We start from the raw sequence: 23,961 nt of genomic DNA on the forward strand, positions 1-23,961 counted from the left end.
TTTGGTAAAGCATTGGGATAAAATCAAATGGCATTTGATGAAACTATAAATATAGAGAATGCCAATTTAGAGTACTTATTAGTGGTAGTGAAAAAATTCTTTAGGCACGATGTGTCGCAATAATTACTCAAAGCAAACAATCTCTCGAGCGCGGTGAGAATCATCATTTGCTGACTGATTGAATCCAGTAAACTCCTACTACTAAAGTATTGAAAAAAAACGTGTTTTGTGTTGTATCGATTGCAGTGTCTTTTGCTACGATTAGATGCAGTAGTAATATTAATTAAACCCTGACATGGTTCAATATGAATGACTTCGTATTTTTTTCCGTGCAGAAAACAGCCTCCGAATATCTTGTCGTATCAACATTCTTGTTTACGTTGTATGGACATTTCCGAGGATGCAACAGCCATCCACTCGTTAGTGGGTGACTGAAACCACGTGAGTCCTAGAGAATATCTACCATTGAGATTAGCGTGCTGACAATGACTGAACCACCAACCGCCGTGATAATTGGCAGCGCAGTCCGTTGAGCTTATATCCAAGTCGCGGTCCTTCGCACTAAAAGCCATTCCATTCTGGTAGGACAATGCGTCTGTAGCATTTCCTGAGTAGCCTGAAACATGGAGCTTGTAGTTGGCCTCATCGGAGTCAACCCTGAACGATTCGTATTCCGCCCTCCAGTGCCCGCCATAGATGTCAACGAGGTCAATCCTCAATCGTGTGCAGTTATCTCTTGTCAGTCGGTGCAGCGCTTCATTTCCCACCCAGAATTCATTGACCGGCGATCCGAATCCTGCTGCGTAATCGTTCCAAGATCTATCGAATTCGACCATTCCGTCAATTCGTCGTGCTACGACTAACCATCCTTTATTACAAGACGCGAGCAACGGCGCACCTGGACCTGGTGCAAAAAGAGTAAGTCCATCTCTGTCGTTGCAGTTTCCAGGAAGAGCATCGACTATCAGTCTGTATTGGTCTTCAACGTGCTCTAATTCGTGAGTGATGTTGGTCGCCGTATCCAAAGACTGGGTCAAATCCAGAGTCGCCAAAGTGATGTTGATGTTCCCAATCATTTCCTGTTGCTGGTCGCTCTTCTCTTGGAGTTTAGAAGCACTTACGCTCAGAGCTTGCACCATTCGACGTAAATTCCCAAGTTCCTCACGCGTAAGAGAAAGTTCTGCTGCTTTCCTCGCCGCGTTGACGTCCAATCGTGCGATTTCTCGTTTCATGTCCGGTTGATTCGTGTCAACTTTGTCTTCGATTGCTTGGACAGATTCGAACAGTTCCACCATCGATTCCCGTACCTTAGAGACAGCCGTTACTTCTCGCGATATGTTAAACAGCTGTTTTGAAAAACTGTGCTGAACGGTTTCTAAAGCAGTTAAACGCTTTGTTACATAATCTTGATTTTCGTATATAACACGTTTCTCAACGAGTCCGCGTTTCCGAGAGACCATTGAAATCTTACGCTCAAGATTCATCAATCGCTCTTCTATGTAACGATTCGATGACGCTCGTAAAAGGCTGTGTCGCGTGTGGTGATTGATGTGTTGTCTTCTGATCTCGTTGTAAATATTATTGTGCTGAAGAGATGGGTTATCCTTGTAGTGCATGGATATCTCAGGTCGGCATTTCAAGGATTTCATTTCAATCTGGACACTTGACATCTGCAACGAAAAAAAAAAAATATTCATTAGAACATACTGACGATTCAAAAACACGTTATTGACGGATGGTCATAATTATTTGTCTATACATTAATACAATACATACAATCATTATTGGCATTTCCGAGGACGTGGGTCTAGAGTGAACCCAATTAAATTCGGAGTGCAGGGTGGATCGAGTGAGGGGATACACCGTGAAATTACCGGGAAGTCAAATGCTCGATCCGTCTGTGGAGTGGAGGTATAACCCACTTGGCATCCCACTATTCACCATATGGCATATGGCACATCCCGTAGGTAAGCGAGAAATTCGCGTCTGACGCTTGATATTTTGTTAAACTTTGCTGGGACCGATTTTAACAAATGAGTTGATTTTTTAGTAAAACACCCTGCCTACGTATTAATAAAATATTAACCAAGATTGTTACAGGATTTCATGAAGACACCACAAATTTCCACAAAGACTTTCGAATATTTCTTCAGAGAAAACCGGAGTATGTTTCAGAGAGAAAATATTGCTTAAAGTCTGTCAATTAAATTTCCGCAAAACGAACGTGATTATTTCCAAAAAATTTGTCTGAAATGCTGTCAATGAGTTTTGCAAATTTCGGAGAGAAAATTTTACCAGAGTGAATGCAAGAGTTTACCTGTACCTCTGAAAAAGTGCAGTACACGCACGATAATTAGTGAAAGTAATGGAGTCAGTATATAGCGCAGTAATGATCGCAGGCATAAAAGTGCAATGTTGGTTTTGATTCTGCGACACCGCTAGCGCCTACAGATTTTTTGTTAGGTATATCATCGGTGTAAAATAGGGGCCGAAGAGTTCCTCGCAAGCCGAAGTAACTAGATAAGCAATCGCCAAAGGTTTTACCCCATAGCTGTGTGCTTCGACGCAAGTAAATTAAGCAGATGACGAGCGATGGGATACGGCTGGCTACACGCCAGGTGCAGTTGAGAGTGAGCCGGACCGAGGGGCAGGAGGAGGGAATGCGTTCGTACCACGCATCGTTCCTGCAAGTTGGAAAGGTGCAACGGGGGTATGGGCAGGTCGAGCATCGGAATGGAACGTAGGGCAGGGAGAAAAGGGGAACCATGTTGCGGCAGCTGCTACCCGCCAAAACGAAAAATACAAAAGAAAGAATCGAACGGGCCGGCTGCCAGTGCCTGCTGCCCGGCAGGTGTACTCTGCCCTCATGTAAATACGGCCTCTGTACTCTGGCAAATAACGTGAGTTGGTCACAGCCGCCCACGGGGGGGGGGGTCAAACGAAATTAGAAGAACAACTTGTCGCGTTGCGGATCGCAAGGATTCAATTCTGTACAACTTTCAAGTGGATCGGATCGTATATAATAATGCTCGCTGACTTCTAAGTAAAGATTTAAAGATTACACTGCTCGATACAGTAACTGAATTTTATAGTTTTCAATTATAAAATCATCTAATTACACATTGTTGATTGTAAAAATTATTATTCTTATGCGTCATATCTGTGATTTTTCAAGATATCCCCAAAACGGAATGAGGGATTCTAACGAGCATAAAAATATCGTTTTTACGCATCCATCCAGCTTCTGATGTGTTGAAAATTATAGGATGCATCGATTTGTTATAAGATTATAGGTTTACCTGACTAACGACTTCGGCGCACGATCGCGAAATCTGAGTGGATCGTTCTTTGACCGTCCCGATATCCACCCGCATCGTGCCCAGGGTCGCCTCGATACGCGTGATCCTTACTCCGAGGCTTCGGATCCCGCGACCGACTTCGGCTACGTCACCACGAAGAAGAGTCAATTCGCTACGCATCCTGGAACGCTCGGCAAGTTCCTCGCTAGCATTTCTCGTTCGAAGTACTTCAGCAACTTCGGCTTGTAATTCAGTAACAGCGCTCCCCAACCAGCGCACCCTTAACTTTTCGTTCTTCGCTTCGTTGCCACTTCCACCGCGAAGTAGCGTCACTTCCTTCCTGCGGAAACGTTCATTATGTATTTCATGCATTACGATGTACTCCTTTTGTAAGATCAATTGGAAAGGTAGCGTAAAAGTGGTGAATTCAATGAAAAAAAGTATAAAACATACTTTGTAAAAATATGTATCATAAACATTTTGACTCCTCTTAAATATTTTTGTACGGCGTCTATTATCTAGTGCAATGGTTATAACTCGATCACAATCGACGCTCTGAATGAATTTGTCAAAGTCAGCAAGTAGAAGCGGCAAAATGAACATCAATTTGTGAATCCAATTCATAAATGTTATACATCCATATACTCGGCATATAATCGTTATTGCTAAATTAAGCGGCTGACTAATTATGATCGATGCACAAGAATGCGATGTCATTTCTCATCATCTTCGTAGATATATACAATACATCATGTAAAAATTGACAACCCTCCAGAATTTGTTTCCCAATGTCTTATCGAAAACCGTTTCCAGTGGTTGGGGGGTAATGGAACTGTTTAAATACGTCATCTAAAAGCCAACCCCCGTCCTACATTTTGATTAATGGCACGCGAGATGTTCGCGCGAAAGATAAAATAGCTGAGTTTTTGAGAAAAACAATTCTAATATCATATTTTTCAATCTAAAATGTAATTAACTTTATCCGATAAATAATAGTGAAAAATCATCAATACTGGTATTGCTCAACTTTTAGTTCAAGCTAATATGCTACCGGTTTCTGTAGGGTCAGATAAATTCATCAACAGTGATGAACCAACTTACAAGCATTCAGTCGGACGTACACTGTAGTTTCGAATAATTTTACAGCCCGACGTTTGACCCTAAATTAAGCTCCTACTTGTAGTAATTATTTTATGCATACCTCAACTGTTTTACTTCGTTTTTCAGCACAATCAATTCCGTGTTTTTCTCAATGGCACGCTTCAGGCTACTTTCCAAAGCATTATACTCTTCTTGCCGATGACTTAAAAGCGCCTCCACTTGTTCTTGCAAAAACTTAACCGTCATCGTAAGATCTTCACTAGCTGTTTTGCCAATTGTTACAAACATCAGCACTAAAACTAGAACCAACCACTCCGTTGTTCTCCACATACCGTTAAAATGTGATGATACAACAATTTTCGCGAACTCTGCAGGTATTTCTGATTGGCGAACGTTTACAACCGCGATACAATTATTTCATCAAGTACGAGCTGTGTTTCGTATATTCTCATTCGAATGGATGGTAAATTGAAACCCTGAACGCCATGGGCATACTGACACCGCTATAGCCGAGGGAGAGCTTATATTAGCGGCTGGACAAAGGGCCCGCGCCGTTACGGCTCCGTGGAGCTCCACGGAGCAGGTGTTCCACAACACCGGGCGTCCCGGTATCCTCCGTACCAAAGTATCATCCCCACCTCGCTAAGAACCCCATTCCGCATCACAGACCTGTTTTATCTCGATCCCTAACTCCTGCGGCCTGCCATCGCCGCCACAGATTGCAGGTATACCGAAATGTACAACGGATATGCTCGTACTTGATTGAACCACTTACCGAGGACAATTAACTCTAAATAAAGAATTTATTCACCTACGAATGAATAGATACCCAACTTATTTTTCTTACCATTAGTTGAAAGTTCACTCTTCAGATATACCGTTTTATTTTCAATCAGGTTAACGAGTAAAGCACCTTACTCGTGACTGATTTTCTCCTCGATCAAAATCGAACAACTGCCCTCATTCACGAGGTTGAAGTTAGTAACGTGATCGTAACAGACCATTGGGGAAAATATCACTAGTTTCTTAATTTCACAATAATTTTTAAGGAACTAAGAATGCGAAACATCAGTGTCTTTTGTTTTATTACTGTCTACTGAACTTCAGACAATTCGTATATAGCGAAGTAACGGTTCTTCCTTATATCATGAATCGTAGCACCAACGTGACTAACTTCAATACGATTCTTCATTCGTGTAAATCTGAATTCAAATTAAATTTAGATGAGTTGATTCCCGCCCTTCGAGGTATTACTGTAATAAATAATTCGCGTCTTCAGAATAAATCTTTCCATGATCCATGTTTACAGATTTTTCTCAGTTGATTCAAATATATTTGCTGCCCCATGAAAATTAGCCCCCCTGAATAGATTCTCTTCGTTATATGGTTGCAGCTGTGGCAGTCTTTGTACAGAAAACGGTTAGCTCTTTGGAACCTACAACCAATGTTCACAGAGTTTTATAATTGATTGAAAAACGTTTGTGTACACATAGACATTACTTATTCTGGCCTTCCAGCTGCCCAATCAAAGTTAGCCCTACTAAGTGTATTCTCTCCGTAGTCCTAGCTTTTGGTAGCTTTGGCACGTAGCCTCTGCAATAAGTAAAGACGAGCGCACGCGCGCGCCACGCGTCGAACGGCCCCCGGCAACCACCCTCGCCCCCTCCGTAGTATTTCCCTGCACCACAGGGTATAGTTAGGGCCGGCACTCGCAGTCAGCTTCAGGCTGCAGCCAGGGGGACCATCTACCCGCACCGGCCGGCATGCGAGTCGAAATCATCCCGTCCAGCGATGCGAGCTGAGCTGAGGCAACGGGTAAATAATGATTCGACTAACCGGACCGCCGGCGCCCCTCGGCTACAAAGTTTGGGTAGAAATCTTTTCATCTGTCTGTGCGGCAGATGTTCGAACCCCGGCTGTTTCGTGAAAAACATACCCTGTAAGAAAACAATAACTTTCACGCTGTTAGATTTGAGGTATTTTCACCGTAACAGCCGCTGGTTTAATCGATCTTCACTGATCTATGCTATTGCAATTTTCAAGCGCATTTTTACAATTCCTGGCAACACCCATGGCAAAATCTTTTTGCTCAAATCGCATTCGAACCGAAGGTAGAACCTTATTAAAGCCTTTTGAATAAGATTCAAGCGAGATACGTAATGTATTTAAATTCGAAATATTTAAAAAAAAAATTTCAACTTGCGGTTTACGATATTCATACACGGTTGATTTGCTGCCACAAACTTTGATATCGTAAAAATACGTCATTATATTCCATGCAGACGATTTGATTGTATATTTATCTTGTTATCCATTAAAAGTAAACCAACATGTTGATATGTTGAATAATGAATTTGTCAATTGGCGTGAACTTAATTGTTCCAAATTAAATGCTTTTAAGGCACAAGCAATAATTTTTGGTAGTAGATTGAAAGTTAATAGTGATGATTATAAGTTAGCACCAATAAGCATTATTGCAAATAATTGAGTTATTCCTTATGTTAATTCAGTCAGAAAATTTTTTGTAACCTTTATATTTGATGCTTCTCACGGAGTTACGCCTCTAGGATCAAACATATTTTTTTACCTATCAACCTATCTGTTATACACAGCCTAATCCTGTTGCGAGAATGATTTTTTCATCATTACAAAGCTTTTTTCTTACGTGATGATCTTCTGGCTCAAGCGGAATCGTAAAAATGGAGAATACCAGATAAAATAATAAAAATTTTATTTAATAAGATGTTATGCTCTTCTAGGCAGCATCACACGAAAAATGACGGTGGCTTGCACCCTTATGGTACAATACTTAAAAGTTTTAGTCTAATGTAGCGCCAATAATAAATCTGATAATACCATATATATGTAGAATGTACATTGTACCATTATATTTTTAATTTTTTAACAAGAAGGGATAATACTTATTAATTCAATTATCTACGGGCGAAAACCCGTGTATAAAAAAAAAAAGAAACCTCTGACTTTGTACGAACGCTGTAGCTCATCCGCTTTTCTTAAATAAATTATGATGAAGTTACGTTATGTGAACTAAACCTTTCCCTTTGGTGGTATGGCAAAAGGGATACGGTGACACTTTTATTTTTCTGTGAGGCAAAAATTGGAATGTTCAGCTTCTGGCTGCCGCTTGCCAGGTGCGGTATGATGAGATAGCGTTCCTCAAAGGTCCTCAAGTGTGCACGAATCCGACGCTCTGAACCACAAATTTTTTTATTCCTTCCAGCATATTTGTCATTATTCACAATCACGGAAGGCATAAGATTCGACTATTTTTTGATCACATTCGGAATCATTCGAAATAGACGCTTTGAACTACGTATAAGCAAAGTTAAATAAGAAAACCTTCTTTGGCTAAAATTATATACATACATGTAGATTAGGATGGATTAATACAGAAAATCGTATTGAAACGTGTTAAAGTATACAAAATTTCAATGCAAATTCTTAAGTTTCGAGAGCGTTTTCTGCATGATTTCTAGTCATAAATGTTTATCTAATAAATCTCAAGATGTTGTGACCGAAATCAACATGTAATTTATTACACGATTTATCTTGTGAATTTAAAAAAATTTATAAAAAATCATGTAATAAATTACAAAATCATGAATTAGCAAATGCACTAGATAAAAAATCATATACAGTTGACTATATTATTTTTTGTCTATTATATCTGATGATTCGCGTTTTTTTTTAATGTGATTTAATTAAAGATATAATCATAGGCTGTAATCATTTTTAATAGGGACGCCTAGCTCACACACACCTTGCCGTTGGAATCAAATTCAGGGAAGTAATACGCTACCTGATGGATTTTATATGTTACTACTGCCAGAAAACTCTATGTAGAATCAGTGTCCAGAATCTAAGGACGACAGAACTCTAGAGTAATCTGTTTGGTTTCAGGCGTTAATCAAGGAACTGTGGATATGGACCACAATGGTGCAGGACGATCTAGCTGTCAAAAATACATCCACTGATACTTGTTCATTCCGTATTGTGGTTAGATAAGGAATTATTTACAGTTTTGTTTAATGAATAAAGCGGTATTGCAATCATCGACACGAATAGCTGTGAAGGTAGAACTCGAAGATGTTTAGTATTCATAAATTGTGAGTGTATGTGCTTTAAGGTGGGGTGTTTGACGGACATATCATCGGGTTTCTAGGAAAAAACAAAGCAAGATCATTTCCCAGACAATTTTTAACTCACGATGAATAATCGTCGACGTACAAATAATTTCACGTACGTAAGTTCGTGCGTGAAATACATGATTTTCCTGCTGAACTTCGTATTTTGGGTACGTTGTTTTTTTTTTAAATCTTTAATCCCGTACGAGTATTCACTAGTTCACCATTCCTACGTATATACAAGTAATTCTAAGAACTTTGCAAAAGAATATTAAAATTTAACAATTTAGATTTAGTATAAAATTTTATCCCACCCTTTATGACCAGAAAATCGATATTTTTTTTAATATTGAATTTCTGACCAAACTGACAACCCCCAATCTTGTTATTTTTACACATATTTACGCACCATCATACGATCGGTTGGAAGGCAGTTATACTAAAATTCTACAAAAATGTTTCTACAGTGTACTGTAAGCAGAATTTCGCCAACAAAGTTTTCTCTCATTTAGTTGACTAAAAATTGGTTTTTATACTTCCCATTTCTTCAAAACAACATTTTTGACATTCTGTTTTTGACACCTTTCAGATATTTTGTTGGATTTTGTCTAGTGAAATAAAAAATATCTTGCCCATTAGTCATCCTTTGTTAATCAATACTTAGCATTAAATAATCATATCTAATGAGCGGTGTAACTTTTAATCTTATCCAGCTATTTGGCGGTTTGCTGATAGGCGTTGGCCTTTACGCGTTTGTGGACAAATGGCAGGCGACTGGTTCTGTGAGAGTGGAAAATGTGTACGATGTCGTTTTGAATATCTCACTGGTTATGGTGATTGCCGGCGGAGTTGTCTTTGTTGTCAGCTTTGCAGGCTGCGTTGGAGCGCTTCGTGAAAATACCTGCCTGCTTAAATTTGTTAGTATATATCATAATACTACATTAAAATTACGTTTTTCCATGGTTGTCATTTAACTGATATTCTGAACTTTGCACACGCAATATGCCCTTGCAAATGATTTTCGCTATTTTTGTACACTTTGATGTGATCACAAATATCTCAATGTTAACTTTTGAAAAATTATCTGAATGCGTAAGCAGAGGAACCCCTGCTTATGATTTAATCATTAAAAATTTGTATTATATGTTGCGTATACATTTACAAACAGTTGAGAAAATGTTAATTTTGTTGTAATGAATTAGTTCTAAAGCGAAAAGTAATTATCGGGAGATTACTTAAGGCCTACGCTCAGTGATAACAAAAGTTGGCCCCACTTTTAGTTCACAGTTCATACCATGACACTCCATAGCGTCACTCGCGCTTAAATCCCTTTCAATATGTAAGAATGATGATATTTCACCTAGTAAATTACCCATGATTTCTGAATTTTTAATCATGGAATATCGGCGCTATGAGTTGCATTGTTGACTGCTATTAGTACTACTAATTGTCAAGAATGTGTCCCACTTTTACAATTGGTGACTAACATTGGATATTCTTTCTATTATTACTTTTGGCAAAAAATTAAGTTGAAAACGAAAATAGTGTTGCTAAATAATAATTAATTTTCGTCTAGTACTCGCTGTGTCTATTGGTCTTCTTTTTACTGGAGATGGGAGTTGCAATCGTAGGCTTTGTATTCCCACATACCTTGCAGTCGTTGTTAGAAGATTCACTCACTGATAAAATTATCCAAACTTACCGTGAAGACCCTGATCTGCAAAATTTCATAGATTTTGGACAAAAAGAGGTAAGAAAATATTTTTTCATATGCAAATTTTGCCAAGCGAATGTTTGCTGGTAACTTCTAAATAATCATTTATCTCTAACTATGTAAATGTTGTAAAATTAATCAAACCTTTTCAGCATTCACTAAATTACTAAATGTAATATAGCTATCGCTTGAACGACGATATCTCATCTTTACACCTTGCCTTACAGTTTAAATGTTGCGGCCTGAGTGGTGAGGGCTATCGGGATTGGGGAAAGAATGAGTACTTCAACTGTTCTAGTCCGAGTGTTGAGAACTGTGGAGTACCATTTTCATGTTGTATGAATGCTACCAACATTTCTGTAAGTCAATTTTATCAGTCTTAAGCTACCTAGAAAAAGTACAACAATCCAATCACTTTTGAATAGGTCAGATTTCTTCAATTAATAACGTCGAAGTAACAGAACAAAGAAAAAAAATTGTTTACTCAGTTTGCAAAATGTGAGTGCGTTTTGCTTTGTTAAAATTTACTGAATTTCAGACAATATTGATTGAACTACGTTCATAATAAATCCCTACTATTTTGTGTGATATTTATTTACGATAACCCATGTTGAGGGTTGACGATTGAGGGGGCAGTAATGAAAATTGTTAAACCCACGTGCCTAGCTACATACGTAGAAACACTGCCGTTGTTTACTACGTATGAGAAATTTTCAATCTTCAATGCAATTTTGCACATCGTGCAGAAGTGACGATTTTAGAGCCAGAAATAAATCTGATTCGAGTTGTTCTACTTCAGCTCACTTTCCGACAAGATGTGGGAACTCACCTAAAAATTTCTAATACTAACCTGTACTTTAACTCAGTAACTATTGAATAATGGTTTAAATTTCAGAGTGGATTGGTAAACATTATGTGCGGTTACAAGGCACAAAACTTGACACTTCCAGAAGCGAGCAAGAAAGTATGGACTAATGGCTGTATAGAGAGAGTACGGAGTTGGGCAGAACGTAACTTGTACGCTATAGCTGGTATAGCTTTGGGCATAGCGCTCAGTCAGTTATTTGTAATTTATCTGGCAAAAACTTTGGAAGGCCAGATCGAATTGCAAAAGTCACGTTGGCACTCCTGAGCCTGACCTCAGGCCACCTACCGCTACCAAATCACCTCTTCGAACGGCAGGCAGGTGGCCAGCTGTCAATCCAGAAGCCAAGAAACCGAAGTCAGTGTAAATGCTCGAATGGCTCTACTCGTTGTGTTTGCCATCTCACTTTATGTCCTTTGCATTCTTTCCCTCATCAGATTAGTTCTTTATTTTAGAAGTTATTTTCATTTACACCTGGGCAAAAGCTAATTAAATTCGTGTCTTGAATTATATAGGTATTCATGATACGTTGTCATTTTCCTTTTATTTTTAAACGAACTTAATTCATTTATCTTTTTTTGTTTTTTACTTAGATGGTAAAGTGGAATGCGCCTACCAAGATTATTGTTTTAATTTTTCTTTATTATTACAAAGTAAGTTATCTCGTAAACTGAAAACCGCTCTTAATAATCTAGTATTAGCATTTTGGGTATAATATTTATCTTTGTTTGTTTATCTGTTTCCTTTTTTACAGTTTTCAGGCTACGTCACATATGTCACAAAAACACTCTAATTAGGTAGTATAAAACACTGTTATGGCTGAAACAGATGCCTCAAATATTTGAGCAGGGGGTGCGAGTTTGAAAAATAATAACCTGCTATATTTTCGGTTGGTGAATGACAGCGGAATATAATGCTATTCGATGAAAAAAAGAATGGTGTCTATTGCACACAAATAATCTTTCTCATTACATATTGTAATTCAAGTTATGAGAAAGTGGTTTCTTTGAAATACATATTATTTCATATTAGTCCTCCGTAAAGTGTGAGATTCTTTCCATCTGCAAAGTTGGTTTTGCAAATATCAGACATGATTATTAAAAACAAGACTCTCATCAAACGTTACATTGACAGCAATTGATAGCCGTTCATATTTCAGTAAACAAGTGTGGTGTTTCAATGATAGATCTGTAACTTGATATAGCTTAGGGAGATTGGCAGCCTGAATCAAATAATAAGAACGTATAAAAATAACAAATAATGTAATTAATAGGTAATCGAAAGAATTTGCCCCCATGGCTTGACGAAAAATGAAAATAAAAGTTGCTTCTTTATACCTGGTTAATTGAAACACTGTACTTTTAACGGGAAACAAATATGTTCAAAGATTAGAGCTCAAAAAACGAGCAACAGTGAGAAACTCGCATCTACGATGCTCGTGCAGAGTTTGAATCTCTTTGTCTGAATAGCTTGCTAACAAACGAAAGCATGAATTACTATGATTTGCTACAATAATAGCTGCCCTTTTTCCCAAAGCTACGAGGGCAACTAATATCATCTATACTATCGAGTGAATGTTATTTCTTGACTGTATTTTGCGATTCCTTTTTTTACCATTCATATGTTTTTCTATGAATATTGAAGGGGTATATTTGTATTTAGAGACTGCTTCATATCATCACTTTCTTACTGCAAATCACTAAAACTGAAAACTAACCATACTATTCACAGAGTTCATTCGTAATATTCATTTTACCCAGATACTTTGTTTTATCCGATTGATGGTAAAACATTTTATAAAAACATCTAATAAATACTTTAGAATCAGTGTTTTTGAAGGAAAAGGTAACTTAACGGATTCAAATATAATACTACGTTCTTATTTATTCCACAACGTAGCACGTCTCTTCGGTACATGCAGCCTGAATATTCAAAATAGTAGTTCCTCATCATAGTGTGAGAAGAAATAGAGGACGAAGTATAACCCGCATCGGATAGTCTATCTATAATAGTGCATACCCAGCAATAGTTGGTGAATATTCTTCCTTTACAGCTGTGAATCTCTTTCTAATCATAGTTTCTATCATCCATCATCACGCATACATGCTGAATAATCGCCAGACTATTTTTTGACTGCACAAGTTGTAACTTCCGTGTTCATTTGTAATTTCTATGGATTGCTAAGTCACAATGGGTAAACTATCGCGAAGTACCACTGTAGTGGAGACCTGGGATATGCCTGTGCGTCACCTCATTGGTAAAGAATTTGATTACAACATTGCATTACAACACCTATTCTAGGTGTAGAGTCCATGATGTATATGTAGATTTGTCTGCACTACAAACATCACCCATATAATGATAATTATTTATTATGACGTTTAGTATCGAATTGACTTTGATTACCTATCTGACAACAGAATATATTATATATACTCTTCAATTGTAAAACTGTATGTGTTACATGCAGTTTATATGCACAAATAATCGCTGCCGATAGTCCAAATGGCATAAGAAATTTTATAATATGAATTAAACTTTCTTAAACATACCTACTGTTAAATCGGCATCAAGGAAAGTCTAGTGCCAAAACAGATTTATTAGCGAATTAAAAATTTCGAGCGTTTTGAGGTTTTAAGTTTTTTTTTTTTTTTTTTACTAAGATCTGACAATAAGCATAAAAAAAATTTGATTTTGTATACTTACTACTTGTATTTAAAAATTTTTATAAATTAAAGAGGAAACTATCAATTGATAGATGTGTAGTTCTTTATCTAGGTCTAAGTCCACATTAGTGTCATAGCTCTTTGTCACCTTCATAAATAAATTACAATAATTAAAAAGATTGTCAATTATTATTCAAATTCTGTGACATACAGAATTGCCATATACTGAGTATACTAAAATACATGGAAAAATACTTGCATATGTTTTTATTCAGGCTTTTTTTATGTTTTCTGTTGTTCAAATTATTATTTTAATTATTATACGGATTCTGTGACTTAAAATATTGAATACACTAAAATATATGGAAAAACACTTGTATCTGTGTTTATTCAAGCTTTTTTAACAATTTTTTTACCGTTCAAATTACTATTTTAGTTATTATACGGGTTCTGTGACCTACAATATTGAATAATCTAAAATATATGGAATTATGCTTGCATATATGTGTTTATTCAGGCTTGTTTTAAATTTTCATTGTTCAAATTATTATTTTAATTATACGGATTCGGTGACTTACAATATTGAATATACTAAAATATATGGAAAAACACTTGAATCTGTCTTTATTCAGATTTTCTGTTTTTAAATTTTTATTCAAATTATTATTATTATTATTATTATTATACGGATTTTGTGACTGACAATATTGAATATATACAAAATATATGGAAAAACACTTGAATCTGTCTTTATTCAGACTTGGAAGTAAATTTCGCATCAATATTCGCATGCGATATATGGATAATGTTTTACAATTACAACTTGATCGTAATGGAAAAGTATGTTCAGGTTTCGCGGTGTTTGGTACGAATATCGTGGCAAAATTTCTCTGTCACGTCCAGATAAGAATAACATCGATTATATCATCGAAAAGTTGCACCGATGTACTGCTTGAAGATTGCGTAAATTTTATACATGATTGTACAAAAATAGAAAATAACTATCATACATAAATAAAACTTTGGAATTCAAATGAAACATTTCATGCGCACAAATGAGATTAGTCTCTCATTGAGTGAGACATTGTATTGAATGTTTCACGGTCTGAAATGGTGAACAACTCAAGTATTTTCAGTTATAAATAAACATTGCGGTATTGTTATTAGTCATTTCCTTGCGATAATAATATGATGAGATAGAATGAAACACACGTCACTGGTTTCTGAGTATCCTGAGGCATCGAAACAGAACAGGCCACAGTTAACTTTGTGCGGAATACATGAGACGCCGAAACTAGTAAAGCTTTCGGTATATCTTACAATAAATGTCAGCCATGGCAATTATCTTCAGCGTGATTCAAATATTGTTCTATGCCACACTGACAACGGCACAGCAACCAGCCGCTCATTCTGCGACAAACTGGTTTTATCAACCATCATTCGGTAAGTGTTTCCCGTGAAAGAAAGGGTAATCATTTACTTACATGTTAAATAAATTCATTTGTGAGCCATACTTTTGTTATCGTAAGGCATCGTGCGACAGTCTCACCACGCGTATTTGCAGTATTCGTCTTCGGTTTGCACTGTACTTCGTAAACTTACGCTTGGCATAAAAAGACCTACTTTAGCTCCTTGATGCACAATCTTCTATTATAAGAATTCACAATCCAACCCAATTACTTTTGTAATTTTTACCGTCTGTGATGATACAAGAAAAGTATTGGTTTCGATCGAAAATTACTTCCTAACTTCAACGAAACTTTGCGCTTTTGTGCCTTCAATGTCCAATAACTCGTTGTTGTAAAATTATCGGTCAGCTTTTGTCTCTATTTGTCCCGACCAAGTCTGGCGACAATCTAGCAAACGGCTCGATCAAAAAATCTGAAATTTTCAGGACTTTATATTCAAATGATAAACACGAAACATTGCCTGATCCTTTTTGTAACGTGTGCTTATATCGAAATAAATCATCATTTCAGTTTAAAAAAGAATCGCGCAACGATCTCGGAATTACAGCGATTGAAAGATCTCAAATGTATCAGAAGATGGGCATGACAATTTTATGCATCCCATTTAATTTGAACGTTCGATTTTACCGGAAAATGTTCAACTCTTAATTGTTTACTAAGATTATATCTAGATTATTTTTTTTTTTCAAAGAAAAGATCTGTGTTCCAGAATTAAAAACAGATGTGGTATAAGGTTGATCTTGTAATCATAACATATATGTAGTTATTGTAGTAGAATATTATTATTGTTTTTCGTTATCGTTTCAAGTAGTGTATTTGTTATAATCAATTGTTTGTAATTCGTATTATATATATTTTTTTTCTAATTTAAACTCTCGCGGTAATCATCCACAGGTTTTCCTTAGTAGTTATGCATAGAGGTATATATTTCCTATGAATAGGTTGCAGTTGGGATTCACGTTATATGCCGAGACCGGCCTACCCGCAGTGGAATCAACCGTTCGCCAAAAGAGACGATTACACGTAAGCCTTCACTATCAATAGTTGATCAGAGTATATATTTCTTCTAACTGTACACTAGTGCACTCCGCGTGACAAATTTTATAGAACTCCCGTCCAGTTTTCTGAATATTTTACGTACGCAGGTACACGCCGAATATTGGCGGTTACAAAGTTCACACGCGAGCTGTTCCTTGGAACGATGCACGAATGACTTGCGAAGAGGAGGGTGGTCACTTGGCCATTCTCAACTCCATAGCCGAAGCGAAAGTAGTCACTGAGTTGTTCAAAAAATCATCTCCAATCACTGGATCACCTCATCCGGATTTTGCCAGTATTGGATTTCACGATCTTTATCGGGAAGGCCAATATGTGACCATTCACGGTCAGACGTTGGCGAAAGCTGGTTTCGGCGAGTGGGCAGATGGACAACCAGACAATGCGGGTGGTGCCGAAAATTGCGGATCATTGCACAAAAGTGGCGGACTTAACGATATCAATTGCGGTACACAGTTTGGTTTTATATGCGAGTTACCAATCTACTGATGAAGACATCTAACAGGAGTGATCGATTTTTAGTGGCAGACAGTATGTCGTTGATAAATAACGTAGAATATTAAATAATAGAACCGTCTTTCAGACAAATATATACAGAATAAATCTTTATATCTATGATAAATTATTATTATTATTTTTTACAGCAGCAGCAGACCTGTTCTGCTGAAAAGAGTTTCAAGTTCAATCTTACGTTGTTCCGAAACTTTCAGAGGATTTTTGCTCAGCCGTCAATTTTAGTACATAGTTTTTACCAATTAATTGTATATCGCAGTCTGTTCACAATTTTTCAGTTCATATAATTCTTTGATTGTTTATTATTGATGAAGCATGATCGCTTTAATGATGGATGAAAGATGATTATTTTTAATTCAACGGCAAGTATCGATTTAGTTTACATGATCACACACAGATTTCTCCGCTTCAAGTGGTATTAAATAATCACCAGAATGAAAAACCTTGCAACCACTCGAAACTGATGAATTGGGAATGAAAACACGAATTATTAAAGAACCGTATTCACATCATCGCCAAAAATATCAGTTCAAGATGACAACGCTACATTTTCATGCCGTAAATAATACAGATATACACGCAGCGAATTTGGCCAATCTGAAATATTAAAACGCATATATTTAAAAATGGTTGTGGGCTATAGCAGATAAGGTTGCAAGTCTAAATCACGTGGTCATGATTCGAAAGTAATGGATAAAATAAAGCAGAAAGAGTTAACGGGGAATTCCGGTGAAATTTTGATAATATCGAGTTTTTCGTTTTTAAAATGACTAAAAAAGATGTGATCAAATATTCCTTCGAACAAAATTTAGATCACGGTAGTATGTGTCCTGAAAAAAAATGCAATCATCTGCGAAAAGTTATTTAAAAAACAAAAAACTCGATATTATTGACATTTCACTGGATTCCCTTCTTAAGATTGAACCACATTAGTGAATAAGAATTTTTTTATTACAGTTGAACAAATTCATCAGAAACATTTCAGATCACACTGTTTTCGAGACAAGTGTATAAAGCACTCCTGCGGTAAATTTTCATTTGAACAGGCTATAATCGATCTATCGAGGCGTGACGCTTATCACGTGTGACGAATTCGCAATGGCACCATTGAATCGCGCAGCTTATGAACAACAAGTGTAATGAAATTCGAATGAACCTGAAAGTAATTTTCTCAACACAGTTGCGACGATTGAATGATAAGTGGATTGCACACGGTATATGAATCAGGGAGTAAGTCTGGATCGAAAACAAAGTGCTGCGGACCCACGATCATCATGAAGCTCAATACTTTTTCCGCTATTCTGACGTGCGTTCCGTTACTACTTCTTCTCCATGGAAGCTCAAGGTCAACCGTGCTCGCATCGCCGTACAGTGACAACGATTCTGGCAGGCGCATCATAAATGGACAGCAAGCCAATCCCGCAGATTTTCCATTTTTCGTGAGACTCAACGCGAACGGAATACTCTGCGGTGGCAGCATAATAAGCAACTACTGGATCGTCACTGCGTGTCACTGTATAGTCAGGGCTAGATGTCAGGCGATAGAAATATACCCTTCGAATTCGCAGCGTGGTCAGCTACCGCCGATACACGCTGCACAATGTGTGATCCACCCCCAGTATGACCCGAGACGGCACGCCTTCGACGTCGCTCTTATAAGAACCGTGGAAGACATGGTCAGCGGTGGACTTAAAGCGATCACACTTACCCCACCAGGCACCCGTTACCCTCCTGGTACCCCGGCCACCATCGTAGGCTGGGGAAAGATAGGATACAACGCATATCCCCAAACTCTTTTTCGCGGACAGTCGGTCCTTGTGCCCTGGGACGTGTGCAATGCCGAGCACAAGGCTGGTTCGAATCGTTGCAGAGGTAACCCGAATTGTAACATTGAAAATATACCGAACAGAATATTGTGCGCCCGGGGCGTAGGGTCAGCTCCACAAAGTGCTTGTGGCGGGGATTCTGGAGGACCTGTCCTTATTAACGGGAATCTAGCAGCGATAAACACTGCTGCAATATACGACAGTCCCGTAACGTTCAAAGCAGGATGTGTACCTGGGAGTTCGACGATGCACACCAGTATCGTTGACTATCTACCATGGCTATTTTCTCTTGTTGACCCTAGCGTTAATACAGCAGGGTTTCCGGTAGCTCCAGAATCTAGCAACACTTTAATCATCGGTGATTGAGGCATATTCCCGGGCCAATTGTCAAGACGGCATCGACTGTTCGGAAACAAATGGAAATTTGAGTAGGCTTTTGAAATTTTTTACACTTACACGCGATGATGGGTTTACTTTGTTCAACAAAATAAATATATGGAAAAATTCCGATACTGTATTAAACACAATTTCCGTCCATCCCTCAAAATACATTTTAAAATCGTCGAATCAACTTCTTAGTATCGTTGATGACTATTATACGTAGATTAATAAGTATCTCTCTAGTAAATAGCTAGTAGAAATGGCGTGGCTGTATGAGTTAGGGATTGTTTACGAAATTTTCGTAGAAGGAATTAGTAACCAGATTTTTTTTAGTTATTTCAAACGAATTTCGAGATTCGCAGCTCCGTTTTATGTTAGAAAGTAAAAAACATAACCGCACCAGAAGATTATCGGGGCATTTTCTTATAGGCACAAACCATTCGTGACAAGTCAGAACTCTGCCCGACAGCAATCTCAATCTGTCAGTCAACTAGTTTAGACCAATCAGCACCACTCAGTACTGCCAAGCTGCATGCGGTCAATGTGCCAAATATAGACTTCATACTCTAGCGAAGTCTAGTAGAACGCGAACCGGACTATGCAGTCGAATTGCCGATTCCCGGAGCGTCAGGCGTAAGTTAGAATTCTCCAACAACTTGTGCTCACTGATTGTGCTCGAACAGACTATGCGTAAGAGTGAATGGAAAGTAAGGGAAAAATCGCGAACCTCGCCTTTCTTCGATGTTACGAACGAGGTCTGACACTGCGTCTCATTTTCGAGATTATCCGGTCATTCTCACGTCCCGGTCAATTTTATTTCAGCTGTTCGCAATCACTGAATGAGCGCCTCGTACGGACGAAAATCCGATACCTGCCCTGCAAAAGTAGGTGTGGCTATAGAAGTGTGGTAGGCCACGTATGGCAACGACGTCCTGCACCATTCACACCACGTGTAAACGTCTTTATAACATACTCCGTCCACCGTAGGTAGTAGTGACTACTGACTAGTAACCAATCATTAACGCCGGCTAAAACGCGTCGACGAGACATTTCGAGCGATTGTTTACACGTGAATTGTTTACGTTATTCGTAAAGTAACCTTATTTACAATGCGTGTATCCCATAATGAGACACTGATTATACGGAAAAAAATATGGCCCAGAAGCCTGAGTGATTTTGGTTCAATGACATTTATTTTAGTAATAGTGCCTCTGATCTATTGGTTTGAACTTTGGATCGTTTTACCGGACCTCTACGAGTTTGGAACGCTTACGTATTTCATTCATTTTTTCATGGGAAATTATATGATGTTAAATATAGTGGGTAACTTTACATTTACTGTACTCTGCGACACAAGTACAAGGAGGAAAATAGTACCAGTTAATGCAGCTACAGCCCGAGACGGTTGGAGATTATGCAGTTCTTGCGAGGCACTTTCACCGCCTCGTTCCTGGCATTGCCCTACATGTGATACCTGCATTCTGAAACGTGATCATCACTGTATATTCACCGGCTGTTGCGTGGGCCATTACAACCATAGATATTTTCTGATGTTCATTTTTTATCTATTCGCCGCAACTGCATATGCATTTATATTCAATAATTTTTTCATTTGGAGTAAAATACAATTTGAATTTCCTTTGTCAATTATAAAGGTTGTATTTCCACTCGCGATATTTGTCTTCGGCTTCGACGGATCTATCGAACAATTTTATTTGCTATTGTACATTGTATCGGTCGTCGGAATGTTATTCACGGGTGTTTTATGCGTCTACCACTTTCATCTCATTTTTCAAGGACTGGTTTGCAACGAGAAGAACAAAAAAGACTATTCTTACAACTTAGGGTTTAAACAAAACATTCTTGAAGTCTTTGGCCATAAGTGGTATTTTGCCTTATTCAATCCTTACGTTGAGTCTATACTCCCTCATGATGGTATCATCTGGGACACGGCATCGTCGTGGAAACAAAACAGTGAAAAAACTAGATAAAATTGTTTTGTCATGGCAGTGATTCTGTTCTTAAATATGTTTCACAACCTCAAGAACAAATTATTATTATTTGTAAAAGATATGGAAAAACTATATCATCTGGTCATTGTTTATTGAACAAAAACTATAAATTGATGTATATTAATGATTTATCTTAAGAAACACATTCCCCACGAATTGTAGTTAGAAATATAGGTGTTGAAATTGCATTTCTGCTTATGAGATAAATTTTGCTAGTCTGTGCAATACTTTCATTCAAATTCTTCCACGACATTAATCTCATTCAGTACACACAAAAACCAGAAACAACTTTTTGCACATTTTAGAAAAATGCTGTGCCTTGCAGGGGAACACACACAAACATAGAAATTTAAAAACTTAAATATTATCAATATTCCATTCAGCTTTTGCAATGAACAAATTTTATTCCTCAACACTAGTTAGTGAATTATAATCACTGGAGTCACGAATTGTTTTTTTCTTAATATATCATTATTATAAGGTTTCATCATTTAAAAGTATATGTCTTATGTTTTTGGTTTTGGAAACGGTATCGTCAAACATAACTTAGGAAGACTATATAATCATTCAGTGAAAGTGGAGTAAATTTTAGAAGTATGGAAAACATCGTTCTGGAAACGGGAATTCTCAGGGTACTTTTGATTTCACAGCACATTCTGGTTAATGATGTATTTGAAATTTTTTTTCTATTTACAAAAAAATTTTTCCCTGTAATATACTGTATTCATTTAGTTTCATAATTCATAATATATTAGTATTTAAATTTTTCATATGATTTAGGAAATTTAACAAGTTCAGTTACTTCCATCAGATAGCTTACAACCATCTCATTTCATATCATGTGATTTTAATTTGACTTAGTGATTTGAAATGTGAATGCCTTGAAAAGAATGGTTGAAATTCAGCTCTCAATTTTATCCACAACCGCATCCACCACATGGTCCCGGAGTGTAAATGTTGGATGATCCTGTATTTGGTCTCCCAAGTCTGCGCGAAGGTGGACGTGGTGGACTAAATACAAAAAAAAATCTCAAACTTGCTCTTAGCACAAATCAATTCTGATGCATATCTTGTTCGAAATGAATGTGTAATTCTGTTAATTCAGATAATGAGTGACAATAAATAGTCATTTTTGTCTGCATTGAGTTCTAGTTCACCAATCACGTGGAAGATTCTAAAATAAATTCTCTGCTTTGCCTACATTGATTGTCTAATCCTGTTCTGTATCAGATCAATGCAGTATAAACATGGCCAATAAAAAAAACAAGTCAATCACTAGATCACAGTCAACTGATACAATCGATCATCTTAAATTTCATTAAACTGGTGTAATAAGAGTAATATTCATTGCAATAAAAGTGATTAATAACACGCTTTTGTGCATGAAGTAGTGATGTTAAAGTACCACGACTATGGTGTACGAACATGCCATGAATACATACATAATTTACAAAAAGTATAATTCTTTTTTCTTAACTTTGAATTGCATCATCCATTTCATTTTACTGAAGCATACTGTACATAGCATAATTTAATAACGATAGAAAGTCTTAAGCTAAATAAATACTGTAATGTACCCTGAGCCAGGCCTGTAGTCCCTTCTGTATGTGCCCTGATTGTACGAATCCTCAGATGTTCCAACAGCGTTTAAAACAGGGCTGACGAATGACTTGAAACTATAAATATATAAATTCTATCATCATGAGAAATTATACTCGTATCATTCAGAATTAATAATATAAATTTATATCAGTAACCAACTATAGTACCACAGGAATCCATTGTTGGTCGGCTTAAAAGTTTGTGACCATTCAAAGAATGAAAGTATCCAACCAAATATATTGAAATAGCTTCTTCTATTTATATCACATTCAAAATTTTGAGATGGACGTACCTAACTGTCTTTAATTGTTAATTTATATCGGCAGTGATCGGATTGTGAATCTAAGTATGAGGTCACAAAATTCTGTCAATGGATTTTGCTTTCTTCAATACCTCTGAAGAATGTAACAGGTTTGACAGCGATTCTTTTGATGCAATTATTTATTTATTTGCACACCTGTTTTTAATAGCAGGTGTGTAATAAAAATATGAATAAGAGTTCTGTACTACATAAACTTTTTTTTGCATGCTGGTAATAAATGGTATAGGGCAATTCTTGATTGATAAACAAAATTAAAGCATGTTCTAGCTGCAGAACATAACCTCGAGTATTGGCTGGATCAAAATATTGTCAAGGGAAGTTACACACTTGTAATTTATAAAAAATTCTGTTTTTCAATCAAAAGTTTACCGTTGGATCAGAATGACGAATTAACTTGAAACAGTTTCCTCGGGCCTGTTAATAATCATATCACAAACGTTCCAAAAGTGGGCCTACCTACTATCCGTTTGCAGTGGTTAGATGGGTTTTTTCTATTCAAAAAGGGGGGCTCTTAGGATGCTTAATGTCATTATTACTTACAACATGAAAAACATGTAGAAAATTCCCAAAAAAAATGAAACCAGTCTACGCGGCCAGGGTTCAGTCTGGAGCACAGATCCATCTGAGAATTGGTATAAAATTTTTTACGTTATATTTGGGTTTTTGACATTTTAATATTTATTTTCGATAATTGTCAATATATCGTTTACCTTGAGAAACGTAAGCCATGTCGCACTCTTGGAGGTTCGCGAACACTTGTCAGTTATCACTTTCTCAGCGACGTCTTTCCGTCACCTGCTGTCATTTGCCACTATTGGTGACCTCTCGTATGTAGAAATAATGGGATGATGCCACGCGGGAGTTACTTCATGGCTTACTCGATGCATGTAGTAGAATCACTAGCAAAACGGATCCGTCATGTTTGGTATCCACAGCGTCCCGCTGGTGACTGCGAGTTAAGGCTTTAAAAAGTCATAAAATTCAAATTCA

The 23,961-nt window shown here is 37.2% G+C and overlaps 6 protein-coding genes across 8 annotated transcripts; 4 read left to right on the forward strand and 2 right to left on the reverse strand.

Annotated features, from left to right (window-relative positions):
- Window positions 1-78: 78 nt before the first annotated feature.
- Window positions 79-4,812, reverse strand: LOC107226910 (protein scabrous-like). Its single transcript, XM_015667892.2, has 3 exons — window positions 4,501-4,812; window positions 3,300-3,639; window positions 79-1,670 (listed from the first exon to the last, which is right to left on the reverse strand). Exons 1-3 carry the CDS (start codon window positions 4,728-4,730, stop codon window positions 363-365), a joined length of 1,878 nt encoding a protein of 625 aa, XP_015523378.1. The 5' UTR covers window positions 4,731-4,812; the 3' UTR covers window positions 79-362.
- A 3,514-nt stretch (window positions 4,813-8,326) lies between these two features.
- On the forward strand, window positions 8,327-11,992 carry LOC107226936 (tetraspanin-33). Of its 3 annotated transcripts, XM_046730796.1 has the most exons (7): window positions 8,327-8,715; window positions 9,259-9,462; window positions 10,122-10,295; window positions 10,487-10,618; window positions 11,155-11,481; window positions 11,718-11,777; window positions 11,879-11,992. In XM_046730796.1, the coding sequence occupies exons 1-5, from the start codon at window positions 8,629-8,631 to the stop codon at window positions 11,389-11,391; spliced, it is 834 nt and encodes a 277-aa protein (XP_046586752.1). In that variant the 5' UTR covers window positions 8,327-8,628; the 3' UTR covers window positions 11,392-11,481; window positions 11,718-11,777; window positions 11,879-11,992. The 3 variants fall into 3 exon arrangements, with proteins under 3 accessions (XP_046586752.1, XP_015523411.1, XP_046586753.1); XM_015667925.2 differs by having other exon boundaries at window positions 11,718-11,992; XM_046730797.1 differs by lacking the exon at window positions 11,718-11,777.
- Window positions 11,993-15,010: 3,018 nt separating this feature from the next.
- LOC107226956 (hemolymph lipopolysaccharide-binding protein) lies at window positions 15,011-16,937 on the forward strand. Its single transcript, XM_015667948.2, has 3 exons — window positions 15,011-15,233; window positions 16,201-16,282; window positions 16,405-16,937. Exons 1-3 carry the CDS (start codon window positions 15,116-15,118, stop codon window positions 16,802-16,804), a joined length of 600 nt encoding a protein of 199 aa, XP_015523434.2. The 5' UTR covers window positions 15,011-15,115; the 3' UTR covers window positions 16,805-16,937.
- A 98-nt stretch (window positions 16,938-17,035) lies between these two features.
- LOC107226984 (tryptase delta-like) lies at window positions 17,036-19,225 on the forward strand. Its single transcript, XM_015667981.2, has one exon. It carries the CDS (start codon window positions 18,022-18,024, stop codon window positions 19,018-19,020), a length of 999 nt encoding a protein of 332 aa, XP_015523467.1. The 5' UTR covers window positions 17,036-18,021; the 3' UTR covers window positions 19,021-19,225.
- A 395-nt stretch (window positions 19,226-19,620) lies between these two features.
- On the forward strand, window positions 19,621-21,736 carry LOC107226976 (probable palmitoyltransferase ZDHHC24). The gene is made up of 2 exons (XM_015667969.2): window positions 19,621-19,668; window positions 19,858-21,736. Exon 2 carries the CDS (start codon window positions 20,145-20,147, stop codon window positions 21,024-21,026), a length of 882 nt encoding a protein of 293 aa, XP_015523455.1. The 5' UTR covers window positions 19,621-19,668; window positions 19,858-20,144; the 3' UTR covers window positions 21,027-21,736.
- On the reverse strand, window positions 21,702-23,928 carry LOC107227157 (selenoprotein K-like). The gene is made up of 4 exons (XM_015668215.2): window positions 23,682-23,928; window positions 23,512-23,593; window positions 22,625-22,723; window positions 21,702-22,058 (listed from the first exon to the last, which is right to left on the reverse strand). The coding sequence occupies exons 1-4, from the start codon at window positions 23,698-23,700 to the stop codon at window positions 21,962-21,964; spliced, it is 297 nt and encodes a 98-aa protein (XP_015523701.1). The 5' UTR covers window positions 23,701-23,928; the 3' UTR covers window positions 21,702-21,961.
- Between the last annotated feature and the right edge of the window lie 33 nt (window positions 23,929-23,961).

This window comes from Neodiprion lecontei, chromosome 2, assembly GCF_021901455.1.
Source record: "Neodiprion lecontei isolate iyNeoLeco1 chromosome 2, iyNeoLeco1.1, whole genome shotgun sequence".
NCBI classification, from domain to species: domain Eukaryota; kingdom Metazoa; phylum Arthropoda; class Insecta; order Hymenoptera; family Diprionidae; genus Neodiprion; species Neodiprion lecontei.